This window comes from Pezoporus wallicus, unplaced genomic scaffold, assembly GCF_028554395.1.
Source record: "Pezoporus wallicus isolate ANWC-B61680 ecotype Strahan unplaced genomic scaffold, APGP_CSIRO_Pwel_v1 contig_5069, whole genome shotgun sequence".
NCBI lineage: Eukaryota > Metazoa > Chordata > Aves > Psittaciformes > Psittacidae > Pezoporus > Pezoporus wallicus.
The window spans coordinates 2,785,981-2,808,548 of NW_026642361.1; the positions used below are offsets into that span (position 1 = coordinate 2,785,981).

A 22,568-nucleotide genomic window follows, 5' to 3' on the forward strand; every position below is an offset into this window, starting at 1 on the left:
GAAGTCTTAAGTATTCAAAACCATAATAAAATGTGAGCAGGTGAAGACATGACACTTCATTCATATCCACCAAATATCAAAATCTGGACATCGCTCTATCTTGTTTTCAAAGTGTAAATAGATTTTTCCATGCAAGTTCTTTCATCCAGTATCAGGGAGTGATATGAAAGAAAGTATGCTTGCAGATTTCTGGATATCACAAAGGAATATCTGAATACTTTTCAGTCAGGATTCACTTGCAAGAAAGTGACTTTGTTGTGACATTCTCATCAGTGTGGTTTCAGAATTCTGGAGTACTGAGTATGGCACAGTATCTTCAGTTGAAAAGTATCACATCCAAATGAAATGGGGGGGGGGGGGGAGAGAGAGAATGATCACCTCATGCGGACAGCTTTGAATATTTTTGAGGTCTAGAAATGATAGGCTATTAACTCCACAGAATAATATATTTTGGTTACAGACCTTCGGATAACAGTCTGATCTCAAAAAAATGAGGTGAGCGTGCTTGTGGTGGCTTAACATGTTAAGGGTTATTCTTTTAATCACCTAGGTATTTTGGGTATTTCCTAAAGCTTTGGTTTTGAAATTTTGGAAAGACTTTATTTTATTTATTTATTTATGTATTTAAAATCTGAAATTCCCATGAAAAGATCCACAGCCATTGAAAGATTTTGGGAACATCTTGTGTTTTAGGTTGAACTAAAGCTGGAAATCAGGTTTCAGAACACATTCACAAGCCTAATCTTAAAAGATACTTATCAAGAAGTAAAAGTGGCTATTTGTCTCTCTATTATATGATTGGAAATAGATAAAAAATTGAGGCAGCAGCTCTAACAATAGTTCATTCATAATATTCCAAAAGTGACTAAGAGTCATGTTTCAGTTCTACAGAACTAGTGAACTTGCTTCTGCTGACTTGAATGTGAAAAATTAGTAAATTACATTCATGGTTTTTCCCATTTATTTTGCATTTCCATTATGTCAGGTTGTTCGTTTGGTTTCTTCATCTGCATCCAGTAATGTTAAAAACGAAGTTTTGGAAGCCTTAAAGCCTATATATATGTATATATATATATATATATATATATATATGTTCAAAGTGCAACAGGGAACTCTTCATATGTAAGCAACATGGTTCTGAGAAGTTGCTGTGTGCATTTTCCTCTCTACATTTGGAGCAGCTTTTTCATGTGGGTGACATGGTTTTGCTCTACACAGCATGCAAGAATTTTGTGCTTGTACTCCATATGACAATGTTCAGCAGAATTGGTTCAGAGCAATGGATTATTTTATTCTTCCTGTGGCAGCTGAAGGGATTATTTCTTACCTAGAGGAACATGTGCAAACAGAACATTAATTTACAACAGGTAATGCTGTTGTTATTGAAATGAAATGGTTAAAACTGAAGCCCTGGACTTTAAAACAGCTATAAGGATATATATATACATATATATATATATATATATATATATGAAAATCATCATTATATTTGATTTCTCATTGGATTACTCAACAGTATTGATACTAATCATCTCAATGATAATGTAAGGCGTGTATCAAATGCTATATTTTCTAATATAATATATGATACACAATTCCAGCAATGTGCGAAACCTGATAAAGCAAATGTTTAAAGTCTAAGGACTTTTTGAACTGTGCTCACAGTACTCACATTTTTTTGAAGAGCTTTAGTTAGGAATCTTTGCCTGCATATTTTAAAATGCAGCTTTCTGTCTTTTTTAGATTTGAAGGTTATAATAAAACTCAATTGAGTCACCAGAGATCTGAGAAACAGCTAATATGAGGTGTTAACCATTTCATCTTCTCTTTTGGAGCCCTATGAGTTTATACAGCTCACTGCAGTTCCAAAGGAGCTAATACCTCAGCAGAACCTGGCACAGAGCAGCATAGAAACACCTGTTGTGATTCTGAAAGCAAGGTGTTATTTTGTCATTGCTGTTCCTGGGTTATTGAGTGCTCTTTCTTCATAGGCATCATGGCCCACTGGTATGGTTATGCTGCTTCTCAGTCTGAAGTTAGGTATTTCAGAGCACATTCAGGAGTCTTCTATTGCACAGCATAGCCGTGCTCACAAGCTCTGTTGTTTGCAGGGTAGATTTTGAAATGGTTCTGCTTCGCTTAAAAATCTTTTTTTTTTTTTTTTTTAATTGCTGGCATATTCTGTGAAGTTTCTGTATCTGGTTGGCACGGTACAGACTTGGGCTTTTTTGTGACTCTTACTCTTTGCTATGCTTCTAGGGAATAAGTCATAAAACATACTTTTTGTTCTATGTGCAACTTGGACATACACCCAGAGAGCAGGAGGCTCGAGATGAGCATTCTGAAGAAGTGTAATCAGCCTGGAGCACTGAATAGCACCTGAAGCTTGGGGGCTGCTGACATTGGCTATAGATACAATCCTTTACTGGAACATGCTATTGCCTGGCTACCTAGTGACAAAACCAGATCAATACTTAGCAATTTCTTCCCTAAAGCCTGCTGATGAATGCTCCTATATGTGAGCAGGGTATTCTTGTTTTTCTGCTGTGAGAGTTAACAAAATTTCAGCAATGTGTAAACACTGGGAAAGAAAAATTAGCTATCCCATCTGCTTTCCTCTGATTAACATTTCTTCCATCACATGTTTAACACTAAGCCTTTCTGATGGAATTAAAAATAGGTAGCTACAGAAGAGCCTACGTCTATTCATTGACACTCAGTCTTTGAAACTTACAACCATAAAATCACTCGAGTAATAGACCCTACCAGGTATAGATAAAAAAAGCCAAGTGTTCCTGTTGCAGTGCTTCTGTATATCTCATCCTCTTGGGAAAATTCTGTGAGGAATTTCAAATATGAATATATATATATCTGTATCTCAAGCTATTACAAACTATCAGCAACCAATAGTACCAACAATCAATAACAGCAGCAAGCAGGTACATATATATGTATATATGATAGATTACTACAAACTTAAGAGTTAATGAAACAAACTTGTCAATGATGTAACAGCAAATATACTTACTCCAGATTAGTTATTTGTATACATGTGGTACAAAGTGCATTAAATATGACTCTATGAAACAGATTCTGGAAGGGACTAAAGCATCCCAGAGGGCAGGACCAACCCATCCTAGAAGTGGGAGGACAAAATGAACCAAATCCAATTATTTTTTTTTTTCAGACTGTTTTCATGTTCTTGCAGTTAGAGCAGCCGATGACAGTTACTAATTCTTACTTCCTTAGGATGTTTTCCCCTTTTTCCAGACTCTTTTCACACTTTCAGATGATAAGTTACCATTACTGTTCATTGGGTTTGTGCTTTTTGATGGTGTCTCAGAATGTCTCTGGTTTCTATGTACCCAGCTGTACTTCAGTGATGCCAGCTGTGCTTCTCAGGATGCTACTTGTTCACAGGCCTAGTTCCTAGGCTAACAGCTCCCAGGCTGTCAGGCATGTTCTTTGTCAATATTTCAGCAGACATTTTCTTCTGTTTAGTTAGTCTAATCAGGTCACTTTTATTCCTTCTCACATTAGAGCTATAAGTGCAAGTTTTAATTTTTCTGTTAATAAGAAACAGAAAAAAAATGTGAGCTATTTGGTTACTAAGCTGGTAGTTTATGCAAGTGATTTATGTAAACTAAGAATGTGTGATGTGGTCCTGGGTTTTTACCTATTATTTAGTAGCTATGATGTTGATCCAGCATCAGCCAGTAAATCCAAGCAGACTTTAGATTCCTTCTGTGCTTGGGAAGATTTGCCTCCACTCCTGCCATCTTCTGGAAGAGGGTGCAGCAGCCAAGCTATCCCCTGACCTGTGCATATCTCTTGTTGATACCAAGCCACCATGTGTAAATTTCTAACAACTGAGTAGGGCAGGGACAAAAATCCAAGTCTGCCGTTACTGTGGGAAGTGCTCCAGCTGATCTGAAAGGCATTTTCTCTGCTGGAGGAGTTAACCGTTATGTGCAGGGGAATAACAAATATTTTGTGAACTTAATGCTGTGGATGTTCATCTGAGTGGTAGCAGACTTTGGTTCATATCCACGCTCTGAAAATGATAAGAGACTCAATTTGAATTTGACATGAGTGTCCTTCCTATTATGTGACTCTCTTAGCTGTATGGTGCATTGACATGAGGGTCTCTGGCTTATACTGGGAATGCTCTTAGTAATTACGACAGAAGTAGGAGATACTCTTGCAGGATGGCAGCGGAGAACAGGAGACAGGCAGCTTTAGTGCCTGAGAGCTAATTAAACTGCCACTGGAATGTCACATAAATAATGGGTTTGGTTTGTTTTTTACTGTTTGGAGTTGGGTTTTTTTTTAATAACAATAGAGTAGTTCCCAATAGGATTTCAAGTGTATCAAAACTTTTCAATATTAATAGCAAACCCAAACTATGGGCATAGACACATGGAACTGAAGAAGATGCGTAAGTGCATAAATTCTCTTAATCAAATATGCATATGAAATGTTTTGTTCGCAGTTTCACTGAGATGCTAACTGTAGCAGAGTCAATCAAAATAGATTGACCAGAAATCATAGCTATGATTTCCTTAAATGTCTTATTGTAGGAACACTGTTGCATTTCTCTCATGATACACTAATTATTCAGTTTCAGGGTTGCAAAATGTTATGATTCTTTTTCCTAATAGATGCTTACCATTAATCCCATCATTGTTTGTGAGACAGCTGGATGAGTAAAACTGTAAAGCTGTTAACACTGTATCAAAAAAGGCAAAGCTGTTGATAAAAGAGTGGGATTCTGAGTTAGAAAAGGTGGTACTTCTGTTAAGTAAGATTACATGACATTCATAACTAAGACTATCAAATGAATGCACTTATTGAGATAATGTTTGCATCTTTGTTTCACAGTAAATGTTGTGTTAATGATTAAAATCACCACACTTCTGATTCATATTATTAACCATATTTTCTACCAGTGTTAATCATGTATTCCTATGCTGAACACCTGCACATGTGCCAAATCATTGTCCAGAGAGAGTGTTAACTAATATATATATGCGGAAATTCTTCATAAGTTTTCTTTTTTTATATTGTGGAAAGATACTATACTGTATTTAAAATGTTTTTTGCAGTAATTGAAGTTTTAAATTGAAATATAAAGTATTGTCTAAATGTCATCTTTTTGGAAACCATATTTTCTTGAGCTTATCTCCTGTCGCTACTGCTATGCTTTTAAGTAATGTTTCTAACTACAAAACTTGCGATGTCCTGTTTTAATTAATCTCATGCACCAAAATGCAAGCAAAAGATAAATGGAAAAAAAAAAAAGTCAGGATTTAATTGTACTTTGACATCTTGCAGATGGATGGATTGATAGACAGATGTAAGAAAAATTCACAGTGCATCCTAGCAAAACACCTTCTCCATGTAAACAAAAATTATGATTAGAGAAATACACCTTAAAATCAGTAAAGATACTACTAACTGAAGATATTTCTTAGTTACATAAGATAGCTCACTGGACTAGGCCCATCATGTTGGTACCAATAAGACTAGCTTCAGGAGTGAGCTCTTTGCAGCATTCCGGCCTACACAGAACTGTCACCCTTTGAGATATTTTCTTATCGTCAGAGGCAGTTCACTTGGGAAACATTTGCACATGTGAGTTTTGGGATGTGAGTGTTCTGTACCCAGGCAGCACTTCTGCCTTACACTTTTGGTAACATCATGCTGTGGATCTTCCCAAGGTGTGGAGCTGGCAGCTGTGCATCGGTTACCAACATGCAAGAGCATGATCTCTATTTCCCATCCTCCTTCCTCTTACTAAATGCACAAGATATTTTCACTGCTTATAAGATATTCCTTTTAAGACATTCCTGTGACTTAGCATAGCCAGGATGGCTATTTATGTAAACTGTTAACTGATGGTATGTGCAAGCTAATTCAACTTGGTTTAGACCACGGTGAAAAAACAGTTACTTGAATCATTTCAAGTTATACTAAGGTGAATTATGTTGCATTTTCCACAGGCCAAGAGCAGGCAGTCAATTTACAGTGACTCTTTTGGTAAATTTGCTGTCATCTGCGTGTTTGCAGTTATAATGCTTTCTGCATCAACTTAATACCGATGAGATGTATTTGCTTTTTTGTTTTGCGTAGAATAGTGATACTGCAGGTTACATTAAAGTTAGCCTTCAATTAAAAGTTAGCCTTTTATTTCCATTTGCAACTGAAATACAGATCATCTTGGAGGAAGGATTTAATTTGAGTGAAATTAGGGGGGTTTTGGGTGTTCCCAAGCTGGAATAAGTTTGCTACATTTAAAATCCCTAGCAGTGTAAGGAATACATTGTGTTTTACCTTATACAGCAAAAATTTCTGTGACCATTCCTCGGTAGTCTGGCTGTCTAGACATTCTCTTGATCTCTGAATGCATCCTCTATAAATAGTTAGCAACTTGTATTTTGCTTGAAATGGGAAATCAGCTCAGCTTTCCTCTGACAGAGATGGGGTAATCTTTAGCCAAGCAGAAAATCCAATGTATCTGGCACCTGCTGAAATTTTCCTTTCCCTCACTTGCCTGTGAGCAGTAATGACGCAGCAATGGTGAGGAAATAGCTTTTCAAAGCAAAGTACTGTATTTTGCCAAGAAAGATGGGATTAAATAACAGAATGCCTTGTCTAAACTTGGTGTTCCTTAGGAAACAAAGTGGCAGCTTTCTGGCTGAGAGAACTGTGCTATATTTAAACCACTCACCTTTAGGCAATTCACTCAGATGTTAAAAATCACCTTAGAAGGTACCTGCTTTATTCACTCACAGGTGCTTTCAACTTGAAGTACTGTGAATTATATTTCATTTAGATAATTCAATTTCAGCCTTCTTGATACACATTCTGGATCATAGCTGCCCTTTACTGATCTCTGCTCTCTCCACTTCTCTGTCAGACTGATCTTTTAACTGGCCAGAGTATTTTGATCTGCCCTTTCCCAGCTGTTAGAAAACTTGCCATATTAACAAAGCTAATATATTAATTATATTTTCATTACGTTACTATGTGTTTTATAGGTATTCTTCTTCAGGGGGGCTGTTAGTTCATATCTTTCTTTTCTTTTTCTGGCTATGATTTATACATCATTTTTAGTTTATGAAAATAACACTTGAAGTACACATAACATTCAGATATAATCATATGATAATTTACTAGGTTGTTACAGCTGCCAACTTTCTAGTGACAATATGATTTAAAATTTTGATAAAAAAAAATACTGGCAGGCTGTTTTTGTTTTTTTCTAGCCCCAAAATAATGTTCCACTATTATGGTCTATTTTTTATTAAAATTACTAAATGCCATTAGTGTTGTTAGACATTCATGGTCTAAATTTGGATTTTATGCTAATCAACAAAATACCTCTGCTTTGCAAACTAGATTCTGTATTTTTTATATATGTATTTGTCTATGTCTGCATTTATGATGTACTCAAAAAGATTGTTTGGATCTACAGTCATTCATGGCACTGTGTTGGTGAACTTAAGAAAAAATATACCCTATACTTATTCAGTGATGCTTTGATGCTAATTCTTTGGCTGTTTGAGTAAGTGTTGCCAGTGTAATGTTTTACTCTTTTTATTATATTCTTTTCGTTGTAGTCAGTGAAGTGTTTGCTCTTGAATTTATCTCTTTAAGTAGTCCTATAGTCTCATTTTTACATGGGCATAATAATTATTGTTATACTTTAAAGTCCTGGTGCTTATCTAGGTAGAAAGGCTCTATGCAGAGGAGCAAGATCATAGGTATCAGGAAACTTTTTCTTTCCTGGACCGCTCCTTGGTCACTGCTACAACATCAGGGACTTGTAGAAACATAGCAAAGGAAACTGGGCTCTTGGACATGTGCACTCTTGCTCACTTTCTTCAGGTCTCCTGGTGTACACGCACTTTAAGCACCTTTGTCATTATTTCCAACAGATTTTCAACATGTGTTTCTGTTCATTTTCATTATAAAGACATAGGTCTCTGAACATCATCTGGTAAGAAATTTGGTCTGATTTGTCCTCCAAGCAGCTGCAGGGAATGTTAAATGAGGAAAAAATAAACAGCTTTAAAAAAGTTCCCTGTGCTTATGTTTTTCTTGGAGCATTTCAGATTTGGGCTTTCAGTGCAATGCTGAGTTATAAACCAGTGTCAAAAATGACAGTTGAAAATAGTTTTAAAATGCTTTTGTGACTCAATGTGCTGTTTTAATACATAAAGACATGCAATCCTCAGTCTGCTGGTCTTCACCTGAAAAGTTCATGTTTAATTTAAATCAAAAGTGTTTCAGTTCTTTTCTTTACAATTAGAATTAAATTTAATTTTTGAACGTGCTTTTCCTCATAATGCTTTTCATGAAAGCTTTGAGAAAATTGAGTAATCTCCCTTTCCTACGTAGCTGAGTTATCAAATTTAGAAGTCTATATTTGAGCTATAGTTAATAGAGAGGAATAATCAGTTTCATGTACAATTCATCCTAAAATATATCCTGCACAGGTCAGATTAATTTTATTTTTATTTTGATTGTGTAGGCTTTTTGTGTTTGGTTTGTTTGGCCTGGAGAAAAGGAGGCCCAGGAGAGACCTTATTGCTCTCTACGACTGCCTGAAAGGAGGTTGTAGTGAAGTGGGTGTTAAAATCTCCTCCCAGGTAACACGTGATAGGACAAGAGGAAACAGCCTTAACTTGCATCAGGAAGGGTTTAGTTTGGGTATTAGAAAAAATTTCCTTACCTAAAGGGTCGTCAAGCACTGGAACAGGTTGCCCAGGGAAGTGGTTGAGTTGCCATCCCTGGAGCATTCAAAGGACATGCAGATGTGGCACTGAGCGACATGGTGTAGTGGTGGACTTGGTAGTGTTGGATCAGTGGTTGGACTCAATGATTTTAAAGCTCTTCCAACCTAAACAATTCTATGTTTCGTTGATTCTAATGTGAAGCTAAACTGATTTTTGACATCTGGCTGTTGCCCAAAGGGTGACAACTGAGAAAAAGGTACAGTTCTTGTTAATTTGTCTTTGCTGCTGCTTGGCAGCATAATAAGCAGCCTCAGTCCCTGATTTGTAAATTATTAATACATCACTGCACTGCTCTGTATTTGTTTGCTTGTCTTTTGGTATCTCAAAGGACTGGGGGGGGGTATCTTCAAATGCAAAGAAAAATGCTGTTGCTGAAGTTTGTGACTTAGGCTCTTATATTTACCAGGAAAAGCAAATAAATCAAAACCATCAAAGTACATCCAACCAGTGTACATGTATCCCACATGTACTTTGTTTATACACACATGACATGGTGCCTTTTGCCTTTTTTCAGAGAAGAAAAATTCTCAGAGTTATACTTCACAGTGCCTAGCAAACATGGTGGCAAATTATAATATAAATTACTTTAATTATTTCTCTAAGACAGCAGGAATGCATGTGATGGTCCTGACCTATTCAGGACCTGCAGAATGTTATACAGTCATCAGTGAGACAGGGAGGGAGAGAGCCAGATTGCTTAGAAGATGGATCAAGAGAGTAGCATTATATCTCCGAGGAATTAAACTGTCATATGCCTGTCCCATTTGTATATTCAAAAGCAAGCTACATTTTTTCAGCAATGTCTTTTCTAGAAGGATGAACATTTAAAACAAACCACCAAACTAAGAACAGTTCAACGAAAACACTTTGCAAACTGCAGATATCTATGTATCTGTATATGTTTTTCTCTGAGGCGATAGTCTATGAGAAAAATCAGTGTGGAACAGTGTTAGCTGTATTTGCTAGTCTTATAGAATGAGGTTATATTTATAAAAGTGGTACTTCTAAAAATAGAAATAGAATATTAAATTATTTTTGTGGGCTCTAGTATTTACAGTGATAATCTCAGCAGATCTATTGTTGCTGCAATTAGAATAGGCAGAGTTTCAATCAATGAATCTTCTTTCTCTTGCATCATCAGGCAGAAGAGAGTGGGTTTTATGTACTTTTTATTTTCCTCTTTAACTTTCTCCAACTCTATATTTTTAAACCCACAGATTTTTCTATTCTCCAAAGAAAGAGAGCAGAAATTAAATCTCTTAATCACTATATTCTATTCTGCTCTCGTGCGACCTCACTCGGAGTACTGTTTGCAGTTCTGGTGTCCTCAGCGTAAGGGCATGGAGCTGTTGGAACAAGTACAGAGGGGGGACGAGGTTGATCAGGGGGCTCAAGCACCTCCCGTATGAATATAGGCTGAGAAAGTTGGGGCTGTTCAGCCTGGAGAAGAGAAGGCTGCGTGGAGACCTCATAGCAGCCTTCCAGTATCTGAAGGGGGCCTATAGGGATGCTGGGGAGGGACTCTTCGTTAGGGACTGTAGTGACAGGACAAGAGGTAACAGGTTAAAACTTAAACAGGGGAAGTTTAGATTGGATATAAGGAAGAAGTTCTTTACTGTGAGGGTGGTGAGGCACTGGAACAGGCTGCCCAAAGAAGTGGTAAACGATCCATCTCTGACTGTTCAAGACCAGGTTGGACAGAACCTTGGGCAACATGGTCTAGTGTGAGGCATCCCTGTCCATGGCAGGGGGGTTGGAACTAGATGATCTTAAGGTCCTTTCCAGCCCAAACAATTCTGTGACTGTGTAATTCTATATAGCCAAATGCCAAAGGAGAAATTGTCATAAATTAAAAGAAGCACTTCCCTTGTTGTGAATACCTTTCAAAAACATATTTAAATCAAATATGGGGAGAGGGAAGAAAGTATATGTTCTTTAAAATCCTTTTCATACAGTGTTTTCTCAGATAATATTCAAAAATGTTTGTCTTAGTAGAAATTACCAATGATGTGATGACATCTCAGACTTGAAGCTTCTTGTTTAAGAGGCTGGTAACTTTACATTTCAAAGCTATACCAAGGCAACTTTCAGTTATACACTCAATATTATATTTTAGTCTACTAACATCCACATCCTTCATACTCAAAATTTAATGAAACATCTAAGAAGTGTTAGATGTTTCCTTTCCTATATTTCACATCCTTGAGCTGTGTTGCAGTCTGGATGGGGGATGCAGAGTCAAAGTCAACCTCACTCCTGTTTTGTCCCTGTAGTGGCTGAAGCAGTTTTCTCCACTAACTCACTCTAGGTTTGTGCAGGTCTTTTGACACAGCTGTGCTGAACACAGCAGTGTGGTGGAAGTATGGGCAGTCCTTCATGACTGGCTTCCCTGACCACAGCGGATGGACTGTGTCATTTTCTTTTTCATCCTGCACCATGTTCAAGGAAGACATCCCTCTTTTCCTTTGTAAGAGGAATAAACAGTAGTTTTCCACTGTCTGAAGAGGGAAATTCTCATTACCTGATATGCCTTCTTTTATATTTTCTAGGAGGCAACATTGGTCTGCATTTAAAGTCTGGCATATTGGGCATCCATTAACCAACATAGTATAGACAGTACAAACTCATGTGTGACAAAGCAGGCAATGACTTGGAGAGTGTGTACAGCAGGAAGTTCCCAATTAATACAAGATATTGTTACAGCTCTTTTTTTAATATGAAGGATATAAAAGAGAACCTATTACTGAAGCTTAGCTGTCTATGATTACAATTTCCAGATAGGCTTATCTTGAAGACTGCTTCTTGTCATGGTTTAAGTCCAGCTGGTAACTCAGAACCATGCAGCTGCTCACTCCCCCCACTTCTTCCCCACCCCTGCTCCCAGAGGGATGGGGAGGAGAATCGAAAGAATGTAACTCTCACAGGTTGAGATAAGAACAGTCCAGTAACTAAGGTATAACACAAACCACTGCTGCTACCACCAATAATAATAATGATAAGGGAAATAACAAGGGAAGAGAATATAAAGGTAGAGGGGAAGGGAGAAAAAACAATAAACACGATTCACAGTACAATTGCTCACAACTTGCCAACTGATACCCAGCCTGGCCCAAGCAGAGTTCTGGGCCTTCTGGGTAACTCCCCCCAGTTTATATACTGGTCATGACATGCTGTGGTATGGAATACCCCTTTGGCTAGTTTGGGTCAGGTGTCCTGTCACTGCTTCCTCCTGGCTTGTTGTGCCCTCCCTCACTGGCAGATCATGAGACTGAAAAGTCCTTGATCAATGTAAGCACTACTTACCAACAGCTAAAACATTGGTGTGCTATCAGCACTGTTCTCAGACTAAAGTGAAAACACAGCACTGCACCAGCTACTAAGGAGAAAAATAACTGTTACAGCTGAAACAAGGACACTTTTGAATTATGTCACGGTTTAAACCCAGTCAGCCGCAAATCCGCCATGCAGTCGCTCTCTCACTCCCCCCCTTCTTTCCCTCCCTCTGCTCCCGGAGGGATGGGGAGGAGAATCAAAAAGAATGCAACTCCCACGGGTTGAGATAAGAACAGTTTAGTAACTAAGGTATAACACAAACCACTGCTGCTACCACCAATGATAATAATGGTAACGGAAATAACAAGGGAAGAGAATACAACATTTCACCACCCACCGACCGATACCTCATCCCACCCAGCAGTGAACTAGGCCTTCTGGGTAACTCTCAGTTTACATCCCTGGCATGACGTGCTGTGGCATGGAATACCTCTTTGGCTAGTTTGGGTCAGGTGTCCTGTCTCTGCTTCCTCCCGTCTTCCTCTCCTCCCTGGCAGAGCATGAGGCTCAGAAAGTCCTTGGTCAGAGTAAACATTACTGAGCAATAACTAAAAACATCGGTGTTATCAGCGCTCTTCCCAGGCCGAAAGTCAAAAACCACAGCACTGCATCAGCTACTAAGAAGGAGAAAAATGACTGCTACTGCTGAACCCAGAACAAGGACCAGTTTGTAATTGGTCCAAATAGTCTATATTTTGATGATTTGGTTTGGTGAGGATATCTGAACTGATTAGGCATAGCATAAATTACACAAACAGATAACACAGAGCTTAAATCAAAAGTACAAGTACTGATTGGCTTCTTCAGGCAAAAAACATTCACCTCTTACCTAGTGAGAGTGCTTAGCTGCAAAATTTCTCAAGACTGTCTTTCAAGCTTTTAATTATCATTACACACATTCATCCCATAAGATTTATTTTTAGCTGTTCTGTTACAGGAAAATTACAAAAAAAAAAACACCAACAAAACACCACAACAAAACCCAACCAAAAACTTCATTTAGCCTCTATGATATATTCTCCCTGAAAATATATACTTAATAAATGACATAAAAACCCTGTTGTGAACCTGAATACTTTAGTTTGCAGCCTAAAGTACCCTGATAAGGGCATGAAAAATGAGCGCTGGGGAGATTGGTGTGATCACAAGCCTGAATTAAGGCTTCTGTCCTTTATCCCTTACCATCTTTCTCCTTGCAAATGTCAATCAAAAGCTGAGGTATACCCTCCTGGGCCTCCCTAATGTACGTGGGAGCTTGTACTGGTTGCTCCATTTTGTTTGCTCACATTTATATAGAATAGCTATATCCCAGACTCCTCCATACCCGGGCAGAGCAGAATATCTTTCAGTAGTTCAAGAAGGTGGCGGCATTTGGCACTCATCCAAGATCATGTTTTCTTCTGCCTCATGCTGCTTCCAGATCAGAGGACAAATTGTTTGCAGGAAACTCGATGTGCTGAATTTGAGGATTGGAAGAGGAACAGATTTTGAAGAGGCTTCATCTGACTTGTGGGGCAATCAAAGCAGTACGCTGTTGTTGAAAATGATTTAGGCATACTTTTGGCTTTGCTGTCTGCTGTAGTCATACAATAAAAATGAGATTGCAAGAAGCACAATGTTAAAATTAGAGCGTTTCATTTTATTTTGAGCATCTTTCCAGGAGTTGGGCTTCATTTTGCCTTTGACAAAGCTCTGATAGTGCCTGTGATCCATGTCCAGTTTTTAAGATTTCTATCTCCCACAAGACTCATGTGGTTTCTGAAACCTGTATAGACTCCTCTGGTGCATTTGAGCTCTGTCTAATCCAGATCTGTCAGAGGTCTGATCACCTGGGACCATGTGCATCATTCTCAACGCACCTTTCTAAACTACATTTGCCTTAATGCAGAGCAGTATGCAGGCATGTGTGAACTGTTGTATCTTCCTTCCCTACAGTCCCTCTGTCTGGTGATGAGAGATTACTACTACAACCTGGGTACAGGTCTGGTTGCTGGGTGATTAGAGGAGCAGGATTTCAGGGAATGCAGAAAAACACTATAGATGTATTGGGTTGGTGGTTTGGTTTTTTTTTTTTTCCATTTTCTTACTTTTTCCTTTCCTTCTTTTTTTTCTTTCCTTCCTTTCCTTCATTACTTTGCCTTCTTTTCCTTCTTTTTCAGTACTAATCCTTGATAAAATGACTTGGAACTGAACCTGGAATGTAAATAGAGTCTTCATGAGACAGAGCAAAAGAGTATTTTGCATGATTTCCACAGATCTACTTTAAAAGACAGCATAACATTCCAACATGCTCATACAGTTTCATATTTTTACATGATATCAAATGAGCATACCCTTTCTTTTGTGCACTTGTAATGAAAAAAATACTGCAGTCTGAAAAGGCTTTATGCAAAGGAATTTCTGGCAATTAGGTGAAGAAATATTTTTCAGTTTTGACTAAGAACTATTCAGGCAGTTCCTTTCTAGACTTCTTTTATTAGCAAAATTTTCAACGGCAAAATATATGCCTGAATTATTTCCGTGCCTTGGTAAAACACAGAAGCATGATTTGAGATTTTTTAATGGCTATATGAAATCAAACTCTGCTTCTTTGATCACTGTTCTAAATCTTTAGTTGCTGTAATAAATTTCTCCTAAGTTCAATACATTTAAATCAATATTTTGTAGTGTAAATGTAAGAGCTTATTTTAACAATGGTGATTTTCTGCGTTCGCATCTTGTAGAGATTTAAAAAATGAATAATCAGAGTATAATTAGACTGCTCAGTCACTGTGATGCAGATAAACAAATATCAATCTTATTATCTCTTTAACATGCTCCCTTAATGATGCGTTATCTTACCTTGTATCACCATGGGGGAAGGTAATATACAGTACTGGGGGAAGATTACTATACAGACTGCAAGGTCTGTCTTTCTGTATATTAGGTATTAGGGCTTGATCTTGCAAATTTTTATATGTAAGTTTAATTCTGCAATGATATCAAGTTCTCTGTAGCTCAATGGGAATACTCCCATGAACAAAGTCAAGTGTGTATAGGTCAGTGTACACACCAGAGAGGTCCTGTTGATGTAGATGGTTGTAGAGTAGGTTTTGTTACTTCTTTTTACATTCTTTTTCTGCAGGATATCATCAAGCATATAATGTATAGTATATATACTATTATGTATACTGTGCATATATGTACAACATATATCAAGTCTTAGAATCATAGAATAGTTTGGGTTGGAAGGGACCTTAAAGGTCATCTAGTCCAACCCACCTGCAATGGGCAGGGGCCTCGTCGACTTGATCATGTTACTCAAGAGCCCATCCGTCTTGACCTTGAATGTTTCCAGGGGTGGGGCACCTACCACCAGTCTGGGCAACCTGTTCTAGCACTTCACCACCCCCACTGTGAAAAATTTCTTCCTTACATGTAGTCTGAATCTGCTCTTTTTTAGTTTAAAACCATTACCCCTTTTCCTATCACTACATGCCCTTGTAAAAGATCTGTTTTCATCTCTCTTACAAGCTCCCTGTAAGTATTGAAAGAACACAGTAAAGTCTCCCTTCAGCCTTCTCCATGCTAAATGTCCTTAGATAGTTCTTTGTATATATCATAATCTATATATACAAAATTATCGTATATTTACAGGTACACACAAATGGAGAGACATACCAATTCTGGCTATAAAAAGATTTTTTTTTTATTTCCTTGACTTAAGAGCATAGACATTTCTAACTTTATTGAGTTAAAAGTCCTAAGTTGATAATTTAGGACCATTCATTTAGTTCGATATTTACAATGTCATTACATGTAACTGAGTATTTAACTGAATGAGAAAGTATAATTAAAGAACAAGGATCATCTCTTAAATGGTTTGGGATTTTTTTAAATGGAGAAAGAAAAATAAATTATGTATGTTTTGTTTCAACAATAAAAGTTCCCTTTCTGCACAGAACCAGATGATATCTTCAGATAAGAGGCCCCTCACGAAGACAACTGTGTTATACTAAGGGCAGCTGATAGTAAGATGGGGCAATATAAAGCATTAGATTTAGTGAAAGTGTTGTTAGTGATGGGTTTGTTGGATTTTTTTAGGGGAAAAATAAAAGAAATCTCACATTGTTTTCTGGTACAAACATTAAAAGAAATTAGAGAGTTTTGTTTCATTTAGATGACATGTTAAGAGGTCAAACTAATTTTTCAGGAATAACTATGAATTTCCATGGAAGAAGCAACTTGAGTTGAAGATACTGGTTGTTGGAGTAGTCATGTGAGATGTATGAGATACTACATGGAACCAGCTACACTTCAGGATAGGCTCAGCTGAAGCCACTTTCCTAGACTGAGTAGAGTAAAACACCTAAAAATCATTTTGGAATGTGGGAAGTGATATAAGACTGCTCACCACAAAATTCTTGTCAAGAAACATAAAATATTGCTCTGAGAGAGAGTTTCTTTTTTGTGATAGCAGGCTAATAATTATTTTTCTTATAAGTATGTTCCACTTGTCAGTTACCTGTATCATAGAAGTCAAAGAATTAAGGGAGGTTCTGCACTGATTTCTTCAATATATCAATAAATTAGATTTATTCAGTGAATATCTTTGAATTTGCCAGCAGCTTTGGATACCACTGATTATAAAACCTGGCTTTCTTTTTTATTCATGTCCTTATTTTGGAAATAGCCTTGAAATTAGTGCTGTAGTGCTGATATCATAACTAAGAGCGAGAGAGCTCCTGCTTTACCAGAGCTTTGACTGGGGACTTCCTAACATTAATTTACAGAATTAGTTAAAACTTTGTTTAATTTAGTGCTTCCACAGAAGCTTGAAATTGTAGTCTCATTTATCCTTTGTCACTATTTCCATCTAATTATGAAATGCAGGCCAGTTTTCTGCGTATGTGGGCCGTTATTTGTGATTGTTGTCTGACTCTGTCTTGGAAACGCCAGGAGGTATAGCTTGGGGGCTGTTTGATGAATTTTCTGAAAATGTTTTCAGATGTGCCACAGCCTCACACAAGTCTTTTCCTTGTGGAAACACAAAAGATAGAAGAGAAGAAGCCTGGAAACACTTCTGGGTCTGTCATTTAGGATACAGATTGAGAATCTACCCCTGTGCACGTATTTCACAGCAAATAGTAGCTGAAGTGCTCATCCCAGGCAAAAATATAGTTCTAGAGCTTAATTTTCAGATATTTTTATCTCTGTTGACCCTATTTCTTTCCTCTGATAAGCTTTAATGCTGATGCATTTTCTATAGGAGAAAGACAAAACTCTAATAGACAGCTTCCAATAGGTGACAGTTACTAGGGTACAAAGTATTAAGTAGATGCTAGAATATTAGACGCATTCATGAATGGAATAAATATTCTATCAAGATGCATGAGATGGGAATTGCTGCATTACTTACACTGGATAACTCATTCGTGGGTTTTGTATCTCAAATGATTGTCAGTAAAATCTTCATGACAATATGATGTTTTTGTCTTAACGTGCATAGTTTGAAGACAAACAATTTTAGAATTAATGCACAAATTTTATACTTTTTATTGAATCCATTTCTTTCATTTCGTTTCTCGTACACTTGATATTTTAGGTACTATGAGTCCGGGTAGATAGGAAATTACCATGGCTATAAGGAAATGGTCTTATTGCCTTGAAATACCAGGGATCACACAGTTCCAGTTATGTAAAGTTTCCCATAGTGGCCTGAAGAGTCAAAATACTGGTCCTTAAACCTATTAGCTGCTAGAATTCAACACTGTTCATTTTATACTTTTCATCAAAAAACTTTTAGTCACAGTTTTACAAGAGGAAAGAAGAGAGGAAACTGTTTACAAGATTTGGCTAAAGTTACCCAGAGGATATTGCTTTGAACAGTGATGAACAACAGACAGAAATGAATTAGTTAACAGAGCTCAGATGCAGCAGTCAAAAGTATACAGTAGATCTACCTTTTCACACAAAAATGCAAAATTATATCTCACACAAAATGTTTTCTGATAAGTAAATTTAAAGATATGCAACAATGTGAAAAATATTTACACATTATTTTTTTAACCCCTTATCAGTAGTTGTATATGTATAAACATTGAGATTAAATTTAATAAGCATTAAACCATTGTTAAATAAAGATGTGAGACTGAAATAATGAATGTTTATAGTGAATGTTTATAATATGTATGTTTTCTTATGATGAGATATTGTTTATTGTGAACCTTATCTTGCTGACGTAATGTGGGCTGTTTTTCCCTTACGAAATTATGGAACAACAGTGGTGTTAAAAGATATGTCTAAATATGATACCTGAATTGACCATGAAGCTGATTTGCAGGGACATGTTCTTTTCAAAAGTAGCTGCTCTTTATGAAGTGAAATTGCCTTAAAAAAAGAAAAAGAAAAAAAAAGACAATAAAAAAGCATTATAAAAACATTTTCAAATATTTAGGGTGGTAAATATAAAGAAGGGAAATCTTACAGAAGGAAGTTAAGAACTTGGCAGCATACATGGAGAGTTTGCTTAAAATTCAAGATTTATTCTTTTTTGTTACCACTAGCAGCATAATTCTCCTGTAAAACTCTGCAAGTTAAAACTGTTTCAAATATTTTAAAACTCTTTATAAATCGCAGAATGAACATCATTGGCAATATGTGGTTTGTAGATAGTCAAACATGGATACATGCATGTGGCTGTTATCAAAGATATTGTTAAGGTGCACATTTTAGTTTACTGCAAAAGTCAGTATTAATATACAGTCAGGCTTAACTTCCTCATAAATTATAATAGTAAAGTCATTATAAAACACATCTTGCATTATGTTGTGTTTTCCAAATGTCATATTGTGTTATTAAAAATACTTGAATGCAAAAATACTGTCTGTCAGTTCTGAATAGCGTGTTTACTGAATTGAGTTGGTAAATAGTCACAGAAATAAAGTGTAGGTAAATACTTACTTTGAGAGATGATGACGCTCAACTATAATTAGCATGAACATTGTATGTATTGTTACATATGCTCACAACAATGGAAAAAAATCGTTGTTTGGAGGTCTAGTCTAGAACTGGTTTGGGTTTCTTTCTTTGGTTTGTTGGAGATGTTTTAAATGGCAGTCACAATACATTGAATCAGAGGTTTAAAAAAATACTTCTAGAAATTGTTGAAAATTTCTGATATTAATTTCCTCTGAAGTAAATGTGATCTGAAGAATTGTCGTCTGGTCAGATTGCCCAGTAGTCAGCGTCTTTCTGAAGAAGATTTTTACATGTTGGACTCTGCAATACTAAATTAAGAAGACATTAAAAAGGTGTAAAAATAACATTCAATGCTAATGTATATTCTTCAGATAGCTGAAGGGGCTTCTTTTTGTGTCTTTCCATAAATTATTTTAATTTGGGGAGTAGATCTTTCTTTTTTCAAGCCTCACAAACAGGTAAACCTCTTGCCTTATGTAGAAACTTCATATTAAAGTTAGCCGTAGAGGTATGATTATTTCTCCGTAGTTATCTGACTTTTTGACAGTGCTTCAGAGTTCACTCCTGCAGTGCACTGCAGAGCACTGAAGTGACTTACTATTTGCTTATTTACTCAACACCTCATGAGCCAGGAGATGTAACAATACTTTCAATTTTTTTGTGAATTTCAGTTGAGCCACATTTTTCTTCTCTTAGATCAGCTCGCTTGAATGATAATGACATTCATCTTGTTAACATGGTGTAATTTAAATATACTGTAGCACTGTATAAAACTGTGTTCCATTCAGCAGAATCTCTGTTGCCCCCTTTTTCAGATGACGGTTGCTGCTGGTACGAGCATTGAGAATAACATTCAAAGGACCATATCCTGCCCTAATGTATGTTCAAAATATCTTGGATTTTTGTGTAATTTAAATGCAAAGCCTTCTAATGTGATTTTCATCTTTTGTTACCCACAGAAGCTTGTGCATCTCAAGATTACTTCATATTATATGTTTCAGGGTCAATGAATATTGTACTACAAGTGAGGTCTCACTCCATCAAAATTACTGAATTACTGTCATTCTTTTCTGATGCAGCTAAATAAAGAAAATTTTAATATATTCACAGTTCCTTCTGCATTTACCTTGCTTCCCACACAGCAAAATGCTCCTGTCAGTTGAAATCAGTAGAACAGCAATAAGCAAACTGAGGAAAGCAATAAGAGGCTATATTTATTCTACTGAACCCAATTTTAAATTGGATTTTCATGTAAAGATGTGTAACACTAAATTTGGAAGGAAGGTAATTTCATTTTTCTTGCTTAAACAAATATATCTCATGACTTAGAAGAAGGGAGGAATTCTATTGCTCAGGAAAGGCAGACTAAGAAATCTATCTTGTTAACGAATGAAGCAAATTATTCACTTGTAGTATAATAGGTCATTTATCTTGTTTTAGTAAAAGTATTCAGATAATGCAAAGTTCTTGGGCCAAAATTGAATTCTTATACATTAATTGGAAAACATTAATGAGAATTTGGGATGTACCACTGTGGAAAGACTGTGGCTCTGCATTATATAGAAGTTATTTTTTTATCATGTAATGTGTTTGCTAATTTATTTTTCAGCTAAAGATTATCATGTTTATAGGGGAATAGGTAGGAGGAATTCTGGATAAGCATTTCCATCACCTTAAGTTCTTTTAAGGTAGAACAAATAAGCAAAGTACAAGCACAATATAGACAAAATAACTAATAGCAAAGAGAAAAAATAGTGTGAATTGATATTGGCAAGAAATTTGTCCTCCCTATCTGGAAAAAAAAAAATCAACATCTTAAAACAGTCTTTTTCTCTGGAAAATTTGTGCTTTTAAGGGAACAGAGAAATTCTTCACACTACAGTCCTAGAAGATAATGCATCTATCTGAATCATTATTGAATTTCTGAATACATTTCTTGAATGGACCAATATTATAAATTCCTTTCTATCATTTGTACTGTTTGATTCCACTTTCAGACTTCCTCCTATGCAGAGGAAAAAAGTTTGCTCAGTATGTAACATACGATTAATCTCCCATCTCATCTGGGTTTTCAATATGACTTTAACTTCTCCAAGGCAATTTTAATATTTCAGTCTGCCATTTTGAATGGAAGATAGTAATAGCTAATAACATGACAGAGTTGACAAGCATGGTGAAACAGAGAATTTCAAATTTAGATTTAGAAGTCCATATCATACCTTAACTGCCATTGAACAAAAATATTCTTACTCTTGCCTTTTGAGATCACAGGAGCTGTCATTATGAACTACAGTTCTTAATTATCCCGGGTTTAGTTTTGTTTTTTCTCTTTGTACTTATGTGAAGTATTTTTGTTCTCCAAAAAGAAATATATCAACCTCTACAAGAAAGGGGATAAAATTTAAAATCCATAAAATGCTCTTCTAACTCCATCTCCTGATTTTTATGTCAAAAGTTTAATGTTGAATTTAATATTGTTGCCTCTACTCTAGAGACAGTAGAGGGTAGATGCATTCTTACCTGTTGGTTTTCTGAAGGTATCAGTCTTTCTCTGTTGACTAAAAAGAGGACCTAAAAGGCTGTCTTGGCTTAATTGCCCTCCTAATAGATGGTTAAAATTAAGTAATACAAACCCTGTTTTCACAATTTGAGATAACGTTTAGGACAAGAATTGCTTTACCTGACTGTAGCCTCCTAAAAGCCTGGTGTTCAATTAAGCCATGATGTAGCCACTTTCAATGAAGAAAACAAGATATACCTTTTGAGAGACTGTCCTCTCAAGATAGATTGTCACTGAGGGGTCTTCCTCTCTTAACTTAAGCTGTAGGTTAGGCCAATAGCTAGCCTAGTAGACATTACAGATCATTCCAAAGCTGAAACTTAGAAAAAAAAATAAGTTCCTGTGTGGATAACAGTGAAAAATCTTGCAAATCAGTTGAAAGCCTAGACTTTACTAGGTCCTTCTGATATGTCTCCATGAATTATAAAGCATTCTTAAAAAGGCTAGATTTCACTTTCAGTGTAAATTCATTAAAATAAAAACTTTCATGTTGAAAACTACTGTTGATTTCCTCTGGGAAAGAGTTCAGTCACCAAGGGTGTGAAACATGCTCTTGCCATTATTATTTACTTATGCCCAAAGTCATTCTCAGGTAGTCATGAGGCCTAATTTTAGATTCTCACTTTATAAATAGGTGCAAACAACCAGATTCTTAACTCTGAAGACTCTTAACAAGGAGATACTGTATTTTTTGTTGCATAGTTCCAAATAATTCTCAGTGAAAGTCTATGTTATGATTTTAATGATTTTTAATACTTAAATTCCTTAAATTTATTTTTTATTATACCCGATTTTTACATATATAATTAATAATGACCAAAAGTCCTATTAGATACAGAAGACTCCTGTTCAGAGACAGAATATAATCCCTACCAACATCTACATGCCATCCAATGCACAAAGCAAGAGTGAAG

General features: G+C 36.3%; 1 protein-coding gene across 7 annotated transcripts in view; it reads left to right on the top strand.

Moving 5' to 3' along the window:
• PPFIA2 (PTPRF interacting protein alpha 2) overlaps positions 1-22,568 on the top strand; it is a 313,295-nt gene that overhangs the window by 150,435 nt on the left and 140,292 nt on the right. For 5 of the 7 annotated variants that reach the window (XR_008974938.1, XR_008974940.1, XR_008974941.1 and 2 more), the window contains one exon: positions 19,910-19,972. The exons of the other annotated variants lie outside the window; for them this stretch is intronic. Coding sequence is in view for 2 of the 5 variants with exons in the window: in XM_057429558.1 (XP_057285541.1) it covers positions 19,910-19,972 (63 nt within the window). In the remaining 3 variants the exon portion in view is untranslated. The remainder of the gene's footprint in view (positions 1-19,909; positions 19,973-22,568) is intronic. 7 annotated transcript variants of the gene reach the window in all.